The sequence below is a fragment of the Mchenga conophoros genome, linkage group LG22 (genome assembly GCF_057382185.1).
Source record: "Mchenga conophoros isolate Kocher_MC1m ecotype Shallow Benthic linkage group LG22, M_conophoros_male_GT1.1, whole genome shotgun sequence".
NCBI lineage: Eukaryota > Metazoa > Chordata > Actinopteri > Cichliformes > Cichlidae > Mchenga > Mchenga conophoros.
In genome coordinates, this window is record NC_140546.1 from 1112877 (window position 1) to 1129918 (window position 17042).

Genomic DNA, 17042 nt, shown 5'->3' on the forward strand with positions numbered 1-17042 from the left:
ACGTTTTATCCACGTGCTGTTATAAAAACAGTGACATCTACTATTACAGGATCGTACCACAGAATGACTCCTCCCACTCATTTCTGAGCATCGGATAATTCTCATTAAATATTATAATAGTGTGTTAAAGTCAAATGAACACCAGTACAATCACATGTGTGTTTCTGAACTCTGCACCACCTATCAGCCTTATTTAGACAGTCGCAGGTGGATGAGGCCGTGGGGGTCTCAGTCTCTATAACAACAAGTTATTTTAATGTCATCATTAAGAGTTGACAACAATGTGTGATTGAACACTGGGAACTTCTTAAATATTAAACAGTTTGAGGTACTTTGGTGTTTCTTTTATTGTTGTAACTTTAATATGTTTTTCTGAAACATTTCGCATTCAGACTCTGATGCTGTACAAGTGGGACTACCTGTATGAATAACGGTGAACTAAAAAATTTAAATTTAAGCTCAGTTAAAAAGGGCAGAAGTGGAACGAGAGTTTCTTTGAATGAATCTTTATTGTGTCAAACAGTGAAATGATGAACAAAACAAAGACGAGTGACAGAAAGAGAGAGACCTGCAGAGGAAAACCAGCGAGTCAGCTCAGGACTGGGAACACTGGTCTCTCCTCAGTGTCTGTGAGAGAGAAGTGTGGGAGCCCTGGGTGGCCTCACAGGTCACAGAGCCCACCTTCTCCCACTGGTCTGCAGGGAGCCTCAGGGTGCTGCTCCAGCTGTAGAGGCCGTCCTCCTGCAGCACCCCTGGGCTCCTGCCCTCCTCCCAGCTGCTGCTGCTGCTGCCGTCCACCTTCCAGGACAGACTCCAGTCTGAGGGGAAGCCCTTGTTGGCCAGGCACATGAGCGTGGCCTTCCCCTGCTGCAGCTCCTCTCTGGAGGGGGGCAGCACCGTCAGGGTGGGACGAGCGTCACCTAGGAGACACCAATCAGCTTAGAGGACAGTGAGCACACGGCACAGCTGGCAGTAACGCCTTCACTGTGTGAGAGCAGATCTTCTCCTTTAAGGACTTTCTGACAGATGTTTTTCTGCTCCACCAGTCACTCACTCACACAGTGTTTCACTTCCCTTTAACAAAGCTGTCATGCACATCAGCGCACTCACAGTCCTCATGTGACCTGAAACTCAACAAACTGCACTGGGGCCAAACTGTTACACAGCATCTCAGTAATTATCTTCAGCATCAACTTCTAATTATCTGCATGGTTTTAGTGTTTAATACAAAATATAACACACTTTGAACAAATATTCAGTTATTTACATTCAACATTTTAATCATTTCATTTGGTGCATTTCTACAATCATAATTACTGTTAAACTATCACCAGCTGATCATTTCACTGATAAAGACGTTATCTGCTAAACCGAACCCGTCAGAATATTTCAACATAAGCCAGATTTAAACAAGATAAATATTCTCATTATCTACTTTCACTATGTAAAAAAACAAAGAAAATACTTAAAGAAACTTAAGAGATGCAAAATGCAGAGAAGACTCCAGATGAATCCTGTGATAACTGATAGATCCATGAGAGTAATCGAGTCCGCCTTGGAGTCAATCTGAGCATGTCCACGGTGAGCTGCTTTGCATCAGCAGCACCATGCTCCAGTGCTCTGGGAGAGTTTATAGTCCTGACAGTTGAACACTGCATGACTGACAGCTGGCCTTCATCACAACAGACGCCACAGAAATCCTCCTCATCAAAAACATGACTTTGATCTGCGTCCTCATCTGGACTCTCCTCTGCTTGACTCAAGGTGAGGAAAATCATTTTTCTGTCACGTGAAAATCATTCAGAGCGTAGCTGAGTTTCACCTCACCAGCTCATGTCCAGAGTTTCTTCTCTCCTCAGGGTCTGCTGGACAAAACGTTGTGGTGACTCAGTCAGCATCCAAATCTGTGCAGCTTGGTCAGACTGTAAACATCAACTGTAAAGTCAGTACACAAGTAGCTCAGTATTCTGGTTCACAATACTACCTGGCCTGGTACCATCAGAAAACTGGAGAAGCTCCCAAAGCTCTGATCTACAGAACATCAGACAGACTTTCAGGAATTTCCTCCAGACTGAGTGGAAGTGGAGCAGGGAATGGCCTGGACTTCACTCTGAGCATCAGTGCAGTCCAGGCTGATGATGCAGGAGTTTATTACTGTCAGAGTTACCACAGCACTCCGATGTTCACACAGTGAAAAACACTCGTACAAAAACCTCACAGACGGAAGTGACTGCTGCAGCTGGAAGATCATCACTGTATCAGTGTCTGCAGTGAGGACACACACACACACACACACACACACACACACACACACACACACACACACATATGATATGCTGAGTAGTAAAACACTAATTGCAAAAAACTTGGAAATCCATGTAAAATGAAAACAACAATAGGAGTGAGGAGAAGTGACAATCACAAACATTTTATTCACAGCAGATCACAGAAAACATGTCAGCCTGTCATTTGAGGAAATGCATGATTTCAGGAAAACTAGGAGCTCATTTCAGAGCTCCTAGTTTTCTGGGTCTGTGAGCTGAGGAGAGCAGAGTTTTAGCAGTCCTGGCTCTGCTTCGTCCTGTTGTTGCGTTCATGATGATTCACATCTCGGCTGATCAGAGGTCAGTACTGCAGCCGTGCTGCTGGAACAGATCTAGTCTGCAGTTACGCATTGTCCTGCTCAAAACACGAAGGCCTTCTTGAAAACTATTCTTCACTGCCTGATATGTCCTTCAGTGCACATATTACAGTTTTTTACAGACGCTAGGACTCATTTCTCAATACTTAGGTCACTTTTGCAAAACTCCTCACACAGTGAGCACAACAGAAGTCTATGTGGGCTAAACTGAGGATCAGTTATCATTGTTTTGGCACAAAATGCATTCAATGACTACATCTCTCAAATTTCATGAATTATCTTCTCACTCAGACACAACAACTGCCAAAAATCTTTGTACGTACAGGACATTTTGCATGTGCTTACATACTGTTTTCAAAACTGTTAAACTTATGGCCAAAACAATAACACAATGCAAAACTTGAAAAGACAGCAAAATTCAACAGCAATATTTTATTGAAACATATTTTAAATCTAAAAATGCAGTTTAACCAGCCACAGCTGATTCTCATTGTAGATGAACATCTGCACAGGTGTTACTCCTTCAATTTCATTACAAAAGGAGACAACTGCTGAATAGGTTTGCTTTGTGATGTAAACATGGACCCAGCCAGAAATGGAGAAGACCGAGTAGATTAGCATTACTATTGTATGTGTATCAGTGGATGGTGTGTATACAAATTCTTGTATTTTGGGATTACTTAGTGCAAAAAAATAAAAATACATAAACAAATATTAACGAATTCTGCATGATGTCTGATTCATTCCAGTAACATATATTGAAATTATAAACAGAGATGTGTCCTTGTTTTACACAGGAAAACACTGTGTAATGCTACATGTTGTTAGTGTTTTTTAGGTCATTGTTTTGTGGGTGACAAAGTGTGTTTGTCGGCTGTCAACCTTTGCTAGTGTTCTGGAAGAATGAGTTTATTTGAGACCTGAATGAAGTGTTTTGGTAGTTGTAGTGCATTTTGAATGTGAAATGAACTGCTTTGCCAAGCTGAAGGTCAGTTACGGGAATTGTGTGAAGAGTTTTGCAAAAATGACCTAAGTATTGAGAAATGTGTCCTAGTGGCTGTAAAAAACTGTAAACAAATATGTAGGACTGCTTTCATATGTAGGACTGTATGAACTGTCCAATTCATATCTGACATTAACGTATAACGTATTTACAATCTTATCAAGCTGAAAAAATGAATATACAATATTATTAAATAAAAAGTCTCCCAACTTTGATCCTCTCTCCTGTAAAGTATGTTCTTATTTATTACACCTCATTTTCTAGTAATTTTGATGTATGTCAAGCACTTTGTTGTTATACTGAACACAATGACATGTCCATCCATCAATCCTCTCTTTTATCCATTTTAGGGTCGGGTGGTGCGGGGTGTCCATATGAGAATCGCGCTAAAAGAATGCTTTTATTATGAAAAGTCGAAAAGGGGAAGTAGTTTGTTCAGCGCATGTGCAGAACAAATTAGTAGCAGTCGGGTTTCCGGTTCGGATTAGACAGGCTCGGTGTGTTCCGTCCCAGTAAAGAAACACAGGTGAGGTCAGGGTTAGGTCCTGGGGAGGTTAGCGGGCAGGTGTCGGTGCTCCCTGCGACTTTGTCCTCCGAACCTTCTCCGCGCAGCCGCAGACTCGCTCGGCTCGGCATCTGCGTGTCCGGCTGACGGCGGGGAAATGTCGAAGGCTGAGGTGCTGAGAGCGCTGGTGAAGCAGCGGCTCAACGCGGCCGCTGAGGAGATTTTCGCGCTTTTTGAGAGGACAATGGAGGAGTACGAGCAGGAGATCCGCCTGCACAGGAGCAGGCAGCCGGACGGACACCCTGCCGAGAGCCGGGGGGGCCCGCACGGTGGGTTACCGGAGACAGACCGGACGGCTAACACCATTGATGTGGTCGTTATTGTTATCGTCATCATCACCATTGTTGTTGTTGTTATTAATAATGACAATAATGAATGAATAATGACAATTTTTATTATTGTTATTCATGTTATTCTTTTATAATAACAACAACAAAATAACAACAATACTAATAAAAATATTACTTTTGTTATAATATTTATAGTAATAATAGTTAATATTATTTAGTTGTTGTCGTTGGAAAGGATAAGCAGCTGTTCCAGATGTTGTAAATTTTAACTAGGCAGTTTAATTGTAAGTTGGGTGCAGGTGAGATGTGTCTCCGTAGGAACAGTAACCATGGAGAATAATTTTTCTCTGGTGTTGTGGATGGAGCAGCAGCATGTTTTCACTAACGGTGCAGGTGAGTGTGTGTACCTGCAGCCCCACCTGCAGCCCCACAGGGACAGCTGTGGGGCTGCAGCTGACACCTCCCCCTCAGCACCTAAAGGAGCCACTATGGTTCAGCAGTGATGTCACCGCAGCCCCATTATTTTTCATTTAAATGATATACTGAAAGTTAACCCCCCCAAAAAGAAGACAGTAACTGTTTATGAGTAACCGTGTTACACGACACTAATCACATGACCGTGCACTCTTAGATGGACGTAACCATGGTAACTAATCCTGCTGTCTGGTCCTCTGTAACAAAACCAAAATGTCCAAAATGAACTTCATGTTTTATTCAGTCAGCCTGAAAGCAGTGAATGGGACAGACGTACTCATAGCTCCAGAGGAGCGCCCCCTGCTGGCCACGTTTGGTCTGTTGGGCTAACCAGTGCTCGTTTCCTCCCTCTGTGTCCTCCAGGGTCTCCCCTGAGCCCCACAAAGTTTACGGCGGATAAAGGAGCATCACAGGAGCAGAAGAGCCCCGGTCTGCACCGGGAGAGTCCAGAACCGCCACGAGTCAAAGATGAACATGAGGGGCTCTGGACCAATCAGCCGGGAGAGCGGCCCGGAGTGCACGAGGACCTCACCATCATTCCCGTCACCGTGAAGATTGAAGAGGAGGTGGAAGAGAGCACTCAGTCCCCCGACCTCCTTCACACCCGCAGCGAGCTCAGCAGCCGCCAGCTGCAGGCACGAGCTGGTGGAGAGGATCGAGCAGGACCAGAAGCAGCCAGAAACCTCCACCCGCAGCCTGTCAGGACTTCCTCTGACACCGGGGCCCCAGAGGACGCTCCAGTGCAGAGCGGGAAACCGCCGTCAGAGGACGCTGTGAGAGACGCGGGAAGTAATTTAGCCAAGAAACCTTACAGCTGCTCTGAGTGCGGCAAACGCTTCGGAGGCAAGAACCACCTGCAGAGCCACATGAAGAGCCACACGGGGGAGAAAACGTGCCCGTTCTGCGGCAAGAAAATCTCCAAGAGCTCCAACTTCACCACACACCTGCGCGTGCACACCGGGGAGAAGCCCTTCACCTGCTCCGTGTGCAACACGAGCTTCAGCCTGCGCAACACGCTCGTCAACCACATGAGGGTGCACACGGGCGAGAAGCCGTTCAGCTGCTCCGTCTGCGCCAAGAAGTTCACCAACAAGGCCAACGTCATCACGCACATGGCCGTCCACTCGGAGGAGAAGCCCTTTAAGTGCAACGTGTGCGACAAAAGGTTCACGTGGCATTCGCAGGTCAAAAAGCACAAGTGCGTCGCCGAAAGCAGCAAGACGTGAACGCCGCGAGGATGACAGCTCGGCGTGGCGTCACAGCTCAGCCAGCCCGTCGCTCACCCTCGCCTGACGGTGGAATCAAAACTTCATTCAGACATCAGCAGAAACCAGCGTGTTCCTGTTTTCACTGCAAGAATGACCTCGTGACGCGGACGCCGTCGGGAATGCTGTCCGTACACCGGCAGCAGCAGCGTGTCCGCACTCTGTGTGACATCACACGCGTGGTCACACCTGCTGCAGGTGGGAGGGAGGCAGCTTCGTAACCTCCTGGATCCGACGTGCAGTCGTGCATTGCTGAGTAATTAGAGTCACGTGTTTGTCGTCCACGTCGCACATCCCCGCTGCTGATCAGCTGACTGCGGTCAGGTGACAGGCTCCTGTGAGGTGAGCTTGTGTTATTGATAAAGCATGCGTAGGATGATTGGGACTGATGCGTGATCTCGGCTCTGTGGCTCAACCAGGTGTAACCTTTGCTGAGTGACCAATCAGTGCTCTGGAAGAGAAGGAGCACGTGGGAGGAGCCAGTATGAAATACAGATCCTCAGAAACAGTTTTATACCTGCTGCTTCCCTGTTGCTGTCAAACAGTATAAAGCACTTTGACCTTCCTGTGGCCACGCCCCCACACACCTGATGTTAGGATAACTTAAACCTGATAGGTCAAACATATCCTGGTCATGTATCATTATTATTGTGTTTAGGAGAAGGCCGGCGTCTCACAGGTGTGTCACACAGTGCAGCTTCCGATGAACTCGTTAGGAGGATTAGCTCATCGCTCGGCTGATACTGAGGTTTACAGGATGTCCTTTAACTGCACGTCTTCCTCTTTGTGAGATAAATGAATATGCAAATGTAACACTGAGGGCGGCTCAGTCACCACATCAGAAACAGTATTAGCTGGACTCCTGTAGTTTAGCATGAGCGCGTCCTCACTGACGTCCACCAGATGGCAGCACTGCCTCTTGGTTTGTTTTCCAGCTGTTCTTCATTTTCTGACCTTTTGTTATTTAATAAAGAGCTGAAACGCTGACAGACTCATTTAATGTGTTGGTGTCTTTGTGGTAAATAATGTTTTAGTCTTCAGGACGTGATGATGAGTGATTTCATCATCAAACGGGTCTGAATCTGACAAACGAAGCCAGCACGTTTCTTGATTGCAGGAAACATGTTTCACCCACACTGGAGTCTCATTTGGACCCTTCATAGATTTAGTAATGTTGTAACGGCAGCACAGACATGTTTGTGCTGCCGTTAATGTGTTAGAGCTGGACTCTGCTTCAGATGATGGTGGAGGTTTCATGTTTGCGAGGATGACCATCGGGTTCCTGATGAACAAAGCGCTTCATAAGCTCCTAGGTTTCTGTCTGAAGAGTCCTCCTGGATCCAAACATCTTCCGCCCGCTGTGCCTGAACGCTCGCAGGTTCAGAAACACTTTCAGACGTCCTCTGTATGTGTGTCTACGCGTGAAACTGAGGGTCAGTGTGGTCGTGCTGGAAGGTGTACCAAGGATGTCGGAGAGGTCGCAGTGGGATCGCTGACATCATCCTTCCTGTGATTACCAAACTTCCCCCAGCTGTGGGCTTCAGGCCCGTGCAGCCATGAAGGCTCGGACGCTTCCTCGTTTGCTTGGTGATTTTCTAGAAACCCTGAAATGTGCCAGCGTTTGCAGAAAACACGGACCAGCTTCCTCTTCGGCTGTGAGTCGGAGCTGCTAGAAAGATCAGGAAACCAGAGCCGAGTCCTCAGCTGGGAACGTTGGACGCGTCCACCATGGCTCGGGTCGCCCTCCTGTGTCTGCTCGCGTCCATCGGTAAGAATTTAAGCATCTCAGCGCTGAATGTTTAATATTTTAGTTATTATAAAGGCTGAAGCTGCTGCCCTTTAGCTCTGACCCGTCCTGGTCAGAGCTCCGCTGAAGTTAACGCGAAGCAGTCGCGCTGAAGCCTGAACCAGGTTTGGGATAACCTCCAACAAACACGGGTATTTATCGGAGGTTATCCCAAACCTGGTTCATCTGCTGGAGCGTGACCATTGCTGTTACCATGGTGATCCAGCAGGTAAACAGAGGTAAAGAGAAGCCGTTGGTCTGGGCTTGTAGTCCGGCCCTCCTCAGAGCTGACCCCGCTCTCAGCTGAAGGAAGGAGCTCTGAGGAAGGTTGTAAATGTGACCTCGGAGCAGATTTACAGGAAACAAACAAACTGAAATCAGGAGTGAAAACGTGTGAAACGGATCCACTGTGGAGAGGACAGCTGGAAATGTGAACATGTTTACATAAAGTGGGTTTTGGTGCTCGGTTTTACTTTGAAAGCTTTGCTGTTTTTGCTTCCTGTGGTAAAGGTGTGGCACAGCTGTTAGTGTCAGAGGTCACGGCGGTATAATCAGCACAGCTCTGATGGTGCGTCATGTGACCTGTGTCCCTGCAGGGCGCTGCGTGGGTCAGAGGATCCTGTCAGAAAGCTCCGTGCACGCAGGTGTCGGAAGCAACGTGACGCTGAAAACGCCGATTCAGGACCTGCAGAGCTCGGCTCTGTTCTGGCACTTCAATGACGGGAAGGAGATCATAACCGTTGCCTCGGTGAGCTCCTCCACGCTCAGACTGAACACGTCCTACGAGGGCAGAGCGTGGATTAATGCAGCCAACGGCCACCTGACCCTGGGCGCGCTGACGCCGCAGGACAGCGGGGAATATATCATCACCATCGTATACAAACACGGTCAGAGCGACGCCGCAAAGACACGCCTCACGGTCTCAGGTGAGTCGTTACTGGATCCCAAATAATCTTTATTCAAACCAAACTTCATGCATCAGCCTGAAAACGTCATGCAGTCATCATCACAGCTCTGCTTCTTTATGTTGTTCATTTAGTTTGATTTTGGGTTTAACAGGGAGCCAGCACGGGGGAAATCCACGCGCTCGCTCTTCACTCGTCACATGTGGAGGCTCAGTTCTCAGCACGTACGGCCAAACCGTGTCAGGGCCAGGTGTGGCGGTCCCAGCTGCAACAATGACATGTAATGATTGGTATAAACAGGCCTGAATACTGGACAGGCGCCACTCTTCTTTCTGCTGAAAGGGGAAGTGACACCATCATATGGATGCTCTGAAATAGTCTTTGTGTTATTTTAGGAGTGTTTGTGTTTTCTCAGCATCAACACGACGGCTTTTTCAGGAACTTTCAGCTTCACTGACACACAGATTTCCTCTTTTATTGAGAGCTGACTTCCTTAGAAAAAGGGAAGTGATGCACTCAGAGACTCCTGTGAGTGAGTCACTGAGACGTCTGTCGCCCCCTGCTGTTCATAGCTGGAACAGGACTAGTTTTCTGTCTCACGTCTCTAACGGCATTTCTCTGTTCACAGCTCCACCCACCGGCACCACCCCCACACCAGCTCTCCCTGAGCAGATCACAGGTACTCACCTGTCTGGCAGCTTTATTAATATCCTGTCAGTGCAATAAAACGTTCTGTTTATGACCCTGAAACACACACGTCCCACTCAGTGTCGTCTTCTGTGTCCAGATTACTTTGTGTCTCTGGTTGTGTGTGTGGTTGTGATCGTCGTGCTGTCGACTGGCTTCCTGCTGCTCCTCTACAGATGGATGGAGAACAGGAAAAACAGGAAATCAGATGGAAGACAGGTGGAGGTAACTCCATCAGTGTTTCTGTCAGTGTTTAACCTTGCATGACAGATTAGTGCCACTAGAGGGCAGCAAACACCAGCTGCATACATACATGTGCTGTAACTGGATGTGTTAAATATTTTCAGTTACCTGCAGCCCAGCAGAAGAGCGGAGCTCCAGGATCCACATGTGACTCCACCTATGAGACCATGACTCCAGCCCCCACAGACCAGGACCACATCTACTCCACCCTCACCGACATGCAGTACATGTCACATGTGCGATTCAGTCAGACGGACACAATTTCCTGCAAATCAGTAACATCCCAGTAAAATCCTGAAATGTTTCCATCACAAACTCATCCACAGATACGTCTGTGATGTTTATAACTGTATAACTGTAAACATCAGTTATAATATTTATCATTTTCAAGTTTTTTTTATTTGTGTATGTTTGTTATCACTTCAGTTTATAAGCCCCGCCTCTCTGAGCTGTGGGTGTAAATGAAGGCTAACCCCTGAACTTTGTCCTCTGTTGCTGCCGTCCCTACAGACGCTGGATTTCACATCACGTATGTTACATGATTGTCACTAATCTAATGACTTAATAACTTTTGCTACAATGTGATTAATAAAGAGGCCACTTTGACCAGCTTCACATTAAAAGGCCGTAAATAAGATTACACTAAATAATGTGTTTTGGTATCAAAGATAATTAACCTTTGTATTGTAAATTCTTTACATAGCTGAATGGTTCCTGTTTAACTGTGTTTAATAGTAAAACGTTGCAATGCTTCACACTTTATCTGATTCTTGCTCCTGTGAGTGTTGCTGGTCTGTTGCCATCGTACTTACTGACCTGTGATCATCTAATCAACTAAATCCAGCTATCAGTATGAGCACTGATGCTGGATCTGTACTAGTGTGCTACGATCAATACTTTGTTTCCAAGTCCAGCATGCAGCTCACTGAACTGTGTTAAGTCAGTCATTTCTTTGGAAATAAAAAATGTACGCCACGCAGTCACTATAAAAATATCTTTTTCATGTTGGTTGTCACGTTTGTTTTATTTAAATCTAATCAACAGAAGCTGACCCGACGAGAGACAGGGACATTTACACTCAGGTCTACAAAAAACAGTTTCAAAATAAAAGCTGAAAGTATGCAAATTAATGACTGATCTCATGACACAGTGTTCTTCCCCACAGAAGCTACATTTGTGGGTTAAAGTATCAGTATTGGCATCGATGCTTATAATTGGCCGTGTATTTACCTGGTATCACATCAGTGCCAACGTTTGCAGCATCACACACAACTGTCTTACTGAGCTGGTCCTGCTGATCATTTGAAATGATCTGAGAGCAGTTACTCAGGCCTGCACCTGAGCGTTACTGCCCTGGTTGGGCCCAAGGTGACGCCGACATTTATCTACTCTGTGTCTACAGTTTCCTGAGCTTTCACATGTAAGTGTACGATGTTGAACAGCTTTCTTTATTCACTCTTACCCTGTATGTGAGTCCAGAACTCTGGGCATGACACTAACCTGTGCCTACATCTTAAGTCTGAGTATCTTGGTCGAATAAAGACTGAACAGAAAAGTTCTGAAGTGCGTTTTCGGTCTTTGGTGTTCAGCCCTCGTGTTTTTGAATGTGTCCTGATGGCTTTAAATTTAGAAAAACTCTTAGAATGAAAAGCAAATAATTCATAATTCCCAAAAACATCTCAAAAACAAACTGAGCCATTTAATATTTCCTCAATATTTCTGACTCATTTTAAATTTGATTTCAGCAACACGTCTTAAAGTTGACTTGAGGGGAAAAAAAGGCTGAAAAAAAGAGGTGGAGCAGCAGCTGACCGGGTAATTTTCAGCAGGTCCGTCACATGATCAAGTATAAAAACATCATCAGTTGTTCACCAATGTGCAAAAACCTGCATCTACAGACTGTGGAACAGTCTCAGAATAATGTTCCTCACTGTGATCTACAGAACATCATATCCTCAACGTCCTCACAGATCCTGGAGGAATCTCTGTGCGCAGGGTCGACTCTGGGATGAAATCAGTGCATCAGGACTTCCAGACATCAGCGTATGCGAGCAGCTCGGCGTGCCGCCCACACCTGCAGGTTACAGCTTCATCACTCAGAGAAGAAGCCACATGATGATGGACACATGATGGAGAAACTATCTCCTCTGGACTAAAACTGATCTGAGGTCAGAGAGAACCTCGTGTACACATCTGTCTGGAGCTGCTGTGTCTCATGTCTTCAGCGTGTCTCTGCGTCATCACTGATTCTGGATCTGTTCACAGCTCCGCCCACCTGGACCACACCCACCTCAGGTCTGTTTGTTTTAATCAATCTTTCATATGACTGTTTGACGTCCCACTCAGCATCGTCTTCTTCTGTGTCCAGATTACTTTGTGTCTCTGGTTGTGTGTGTGGTTGTGATCGTCGTGCTGTCGGCTGGTTTCCTGCTGCTCCTCTACAGATGGATGGAGAACAGGAAAAACAGGAAATCAGATGGAAGACAGGTGGAGGTAACTCCATCAGTGTTTCTGTCAGAGTTTTTTTTATTTTTATTTAACCTTTATTTAACCAGGAATGACCTGTTGAGATCAAAAACCTCTTTTTCAAGGGAGTCCTGGCCAAGAGGCAGCACATTTCCAAACAAATACATACGAACAAACAAAGTTAAAAAATTACACAAAACAATTACACATTATTGAGGCAGTCTGTAGGCCTTTGAGTTTAGTTTTAAAAACATTTAAAGACAACAGTTCAGTCAGTTTCCAGTCTTTCTGTTCCACGAAAAAGGCGCAGAGTGGACAAAGGCTTTCTTACCCAGCTCTGTGTGGACAAGGGGAACAGACAACAGCAGCTGATCATTTGAACGTAAGGAGTAAGAACCACTATTTGTCCTTGTGAGCAAAGTACAAATATAAGGAGGCAGCAATTCAAGCATAGCTTTGTAAATAAAAGTGTACCAGTGCCCCTGTCTTCTAATGGCCAAAGAAGGCCATTTTACTCTTAAGTACAAGTCACAGTGATGGGTCAGATATCTACAGTTGGTAATAAACCTCAAGGAAGCATGACACATCGTGTCCAACATTAGAAGACATGAAGAAGAAGCGTTCATATACAGAATGTCACCATAATCTAACACAGATAAAAAGGTTGCAGTGACAAGACGTTTTTTCACTGCAAAAGAAAAACGAAGTTTAAGTCTCAGTTTCTTTACTAGTCTCTCTATATGTGGTTTAAAGGTGAAGGAGTCATCAATCCAGACACCAAGGTATTTATATTCATGAACTATCTCTATGACAACATTAACCTTGCATGACAGATTAGTGCCACTAGAGGGCAGCAAACACCAGCTGCATACATACATGTGCTGTAACTGGATGTGTTAAATATTTTCAGTTACCTGCAGCCCAGCAGAAGAGCGGAGCTCCAGGATCCACATGTGACTCCACCTATGAGACCATGACTCCAGCCCCCACAGACCAGGACCACATCTACTCCACCCTCACCGACACACAGCACACACTTTGCTAATGCTCAGCAAACCACAGGATGATATTTGATAGTCTGTACATAATAAAAGAAACAGATCTGTCTGCATCAGCGAGCTTTGGTTGAAACAGCTGACACAGCTCCAGTGTTTGTGTCCTGTCTCAAGAAAACATTAGCTGGATTAGCTGAAGGCTTTTCAGGGAGTTTTTAGGACTTCCTGATAATAATGAATTACAGTCGTCCAGCCTGGCAGTAATAAATGCATGAACTAGTTTTTCAGCGTCACTCTGAGACAGGATATTTCTAATTTTAGAGATGTTGCACAAATGGAAGAAAGCAGTCTTACATATTTGTTTAATATGTGCGTTGAAATGTGTCCATATTTCTAGAAATGAGAGCTGCTCCATCCAAAGTGGGATGGATGCCGTCTCTCCTAACAAGACCAGGTTTCCTCCAGAAGGTTTGCCAATTATCTATGAAGCCCACATCGTTTCTGGGACACCACTCAGACAGCCAGCAGTTTAAGGAGAACATGCAGCTAAACATGTCACTGCTGGTCTGATTGGGGACCAGAGGAAACGACAGAGACTCAGCCAGTAGTTTTCAGGTTCCCTCAGTGTCGTCTGCTCTGGCCTCTGGATGACAATTCACTACTGTGACTAGTGTCACGTTTCCCAGAACACAATCTGCAATAACCAATTCAATTCAATTCAATTTTATTTATATAGCGCCAAATCACAACATAAGTCGCCTCAAGGCGCTTCATAGATATAGAGAAAAACCCAACAATCATATGACCCCCTATGAGCAGCACTTTGGCAACAGTGGGAAGGAAAAACTCCCTTTTAACAGGAAGAAACCTCCAGCAGAACCAGGCTCAGGGAGGGGCGGGGCCATCTGCTGCGACCGGTTGGGGTGAGAGAAGGAAGACAGGATAAAGACATGCTGTGAAAGAGACCACAGTTTGTTCCTCAGTGGTGAAAAGAAACGAGATATGAATATAGATCATAGTGGTGTAGATCGTGCTGGTTCTTACAATGAAGGGCCCTCAGCCAAAAACACCCATCCTTCCATTCACACAGTCAGTTTAACGGTTTAGTGAAGACTGAGTGAGAAGGGTCTCGATCTCTGTGTTGCTGGTAACCATGAGGTGGTGTGTGCTGCATATAGATGTGGTCAGATAGCTGTGGTTCATTGGCACAGGAAGTGACAGCGTCACAGCAGCAGTTATTTTTCACTCTGTTACCAGACTACATAAAGTCTGATGGTTTTAGCAGCACGGCAGCACGGTGGTTAGCACTGTTACTGCACAGCAAGAAGGTCCTGAGCTCAGTTCCACCATCAGGCCGGGGTCTTTCTGTGTGGAGCATGTTCTCCCCGTGTTTGCATGGGTTCCCTCCAGGTACTCCGGCTTCCTCCCACCGTCCAAAGACATGCAGCTTGAGGGGATAGGTTAATCGGATAATCCAAATTGTCACTAGGTGTGAATGTGAGTATGAATGGTTGTCTGTCCCTGTGTGTTAGCCCTGCGACAGACTGGCGACCTGTCCAGGGTGTACCCCGCCTCTCGCCCTATGACAGCTGGGATAGGCTCCAGCGCCCCCCGCGACCCTGAAAAGGATAAGCGAATGGATGGATGGATGGTTTTAGCAGCAGATGACTGCTGACTGTCAAAGATCAGAAAAAGGAAACACTGTGTTTTACATTTTGTTCCAAAACAGAAACAGAAGCCATGATTTCTCATGAAGACACATTTTATTCACAGAGCACAGAAAACATGTAATGTTTGAATGTTTGCTTTGTTTATGTTAACAGTCTTAACACTGTTAACACTGCTTCACTGAGTGAATGGGTTAAATGCAGAGAGCAATTTCCCCACGGGGCTCAATAAAGTACAATAATGTACACACTTTCTTTCTTTTCTTTCTTCTTAATATGCGCTCACTTTGGATTTGATGGCAGCAGCATGTGTCTGAGGAAAAGAACTCAGTGGTTCTGAAGAGAAACAGCTCTCAGCTAATCTGGTCCACTGGCAGCAGGTCAGTCACATGACTGGAAGTTCAAAGAGGATCTTAGAGGCGGTTTGTCAGAAGTAAAGATGTGCAGAGGCAAGCTGTGAACAGAACAACGTCCCTCACTGTAAAACGTTGTTGTGTCCATATACTGCTGCATTTTGTTCTGTATGTTTTTCTCCGGTGATCCTGTGTGTGTGTTAATGCCTGCTGAAACCACAGCACAAATACTGTTTCTTCTCCCACATGTTTGCACTGAGCAAGAGATGCTCTGTATCTCACTGCACTGCTGTGATAAGAAAGGCATTCTAGAGGCCTTCATACCCACACGATGCACCTTGCCCGTATCAGGCTGAACTGCTTTTTCCTTCAGAGCTGCTTTAAAATTTCATGGCTGAGATTTGTTCCACCCCAAAGACGGACCGAGAACGTAGCAGAGAGTGTTTTGTCTTTTTTAATTGGGAAGAGGCTGTTTCTCCGTTCCTCAGTAAAGCTTTGGATACGCTCTTTCCTTGTCTGCACAACTATGCCACGGTGTTGCCCTGGGCAACAAACCACATTTCACATTATGTGTTCTGAATATGGGATATATTAGGGTGACCAACCGTCCTCTTACCCCCGGACATGTCCACTTTTCACGTTCTATCCAGGCGTCCGGGGGGACTGATAAAAATGTCTGGGCTTTCCTGTATTCTGACAGAGGGCCCATGTGTGAGACATCATCCCCGAACTGCTGCTTTGTGAGTGCTTGTTCTGCGCTCACAGGCGGGACTGACAACGCGCAGCAACGCGCCTAATGATGTTTAAAAGATCCCAAAGTGCAAGTGCATCTTATCAGACGAACTGCAAAAGAAATTTCCCTCGTACCGACCATAGCTTTACAGACCGATGGTTTTGTTGTTGCTGTTGTTGTTGTTTTTGTAACGGTATAAACAATGAAAGGTGTTGGATTGGCCAGATGCAGGTCGATGTGTAAAAATAACTCAGTTGTTTGGTGGTGGCTGTGGTGGAGCTTCCACAGAGGCCAGCAGGTGGATGAGGGAAGGGGAGGCAGGAGCAGAGACCTGAGGCGGCCGCCGGTCCGAGTGTCAGGTGAACTGAACTTCAGGTAAGAAGTTATGACCTGCAGTCCATCTGGGTCAGATATAAACCAAGTTTAGTTTATTTTCGTTGTGCTGACTTTTTACAGTCAGTTACAATAACTCGTACTGCGTACTAGCTAGCATGATGGAGTTTCTATACAGCTGGGTGGTGCTATGATGTTACTGATGGTGTTATGATGTCGGTTTGGATATGTGGTGAGAGGGAAACATGAAGGTGAAACCAGGAGACGTCCTTACTGAACCATCAGAGCTGAACAGGTGATGGAGAAACAGGTTTACCTTTTAGGTCACATGGATGAGTTGAAGTTATGAACTGTTTCTGAGAGACAAATAACACCAGGATCCTTTTTTATGTAGCTGACAGCTGGTAACTGTGCAGGGGCGGGTCTAGCAAAGTGTTGCCAGGGGGGCAGGTAGAGCATTAACAATATCTCGCTTTTATTAAATTATTATCTGAATCTTACAACCAAAGTGGTCATATGATGTAAAATGTATAGAAATCATACATAAACCAACAAGACTGTACATCACTGTCACAACAGCGTTCGTTTTCATTCAAAGGCTTTATGGCTTCTCCTGTAATACCTGCTGGGCCGGTC

General features: G+C 45.7%; 2 protein-coding genes and 1 gene segment (V, D, J or C); all 3 read left to right on the forward strand.

The window, feature by feature from the left end:
* The first annotated feature begins 1650 nt into the window (after positions 1–1650).
* Positions 1651–3885, forward strand: LOC146548454 (immunoglobulin kappa variable 4-1-like). The segment is given in 2 exon segments: positions 1651–1764; positions 1860–3885. Coding segments are annotated over 2 exon segments (384 nt in total).
* A 214-nt stretch (positions 3886–4099) lies between these two features.
* Positions 4100–7233, forward strand: LOC146548455 (uncharacterized). The gene is made up of 2 exons (XM_085261654.1): positions 4100–4478; positions 5337–7233. The coding sequence occupies exons 1-2, from the start codon at positions 4307–4309 to the stop codon at positions 6197–6199; spliced, it is 1035 nt and encodes a 344-aa protein (XP_085117780.1). The 5' UTR covers positions 4100–4306; the 3' UTR covers positions 6200–7233.
* A 152-nt stretch (positions 7234–7385) lies between these two features.
* LOC146548456 (uncharacterized) lies at positions 7386–10862 on the forward strand. 2 transcript variants are annotated; one of them, XM_085261655.1, is made up of 6 exons: positions 7386–8006; positions 8621–8950; positions 9084–9209; positions 9558–9608; positions 9717–9841; positions 9964–10862. In XM_085261655.1, the coding sequence occupies exons 1-6, from the start codon at positions 7967–7969 to the stop codon at positions 10147–10149; spliced, it is 858 nt and encodes a 285-aa protein (XP_085117781.1). In that variant the 5' UTR covers positions 7386–7966; the 3' UTR covers positions 10150–10862. The 2 variants fall into 2 exon arrangements, with proteins under 2 accessions (XP_085117781.1, XP_085117782.1); XM_085261656.1 differs by lacking the exon at positions 9084–9209.
* Positions 10863–17042: the final 6180 nt, after the last annotated feature.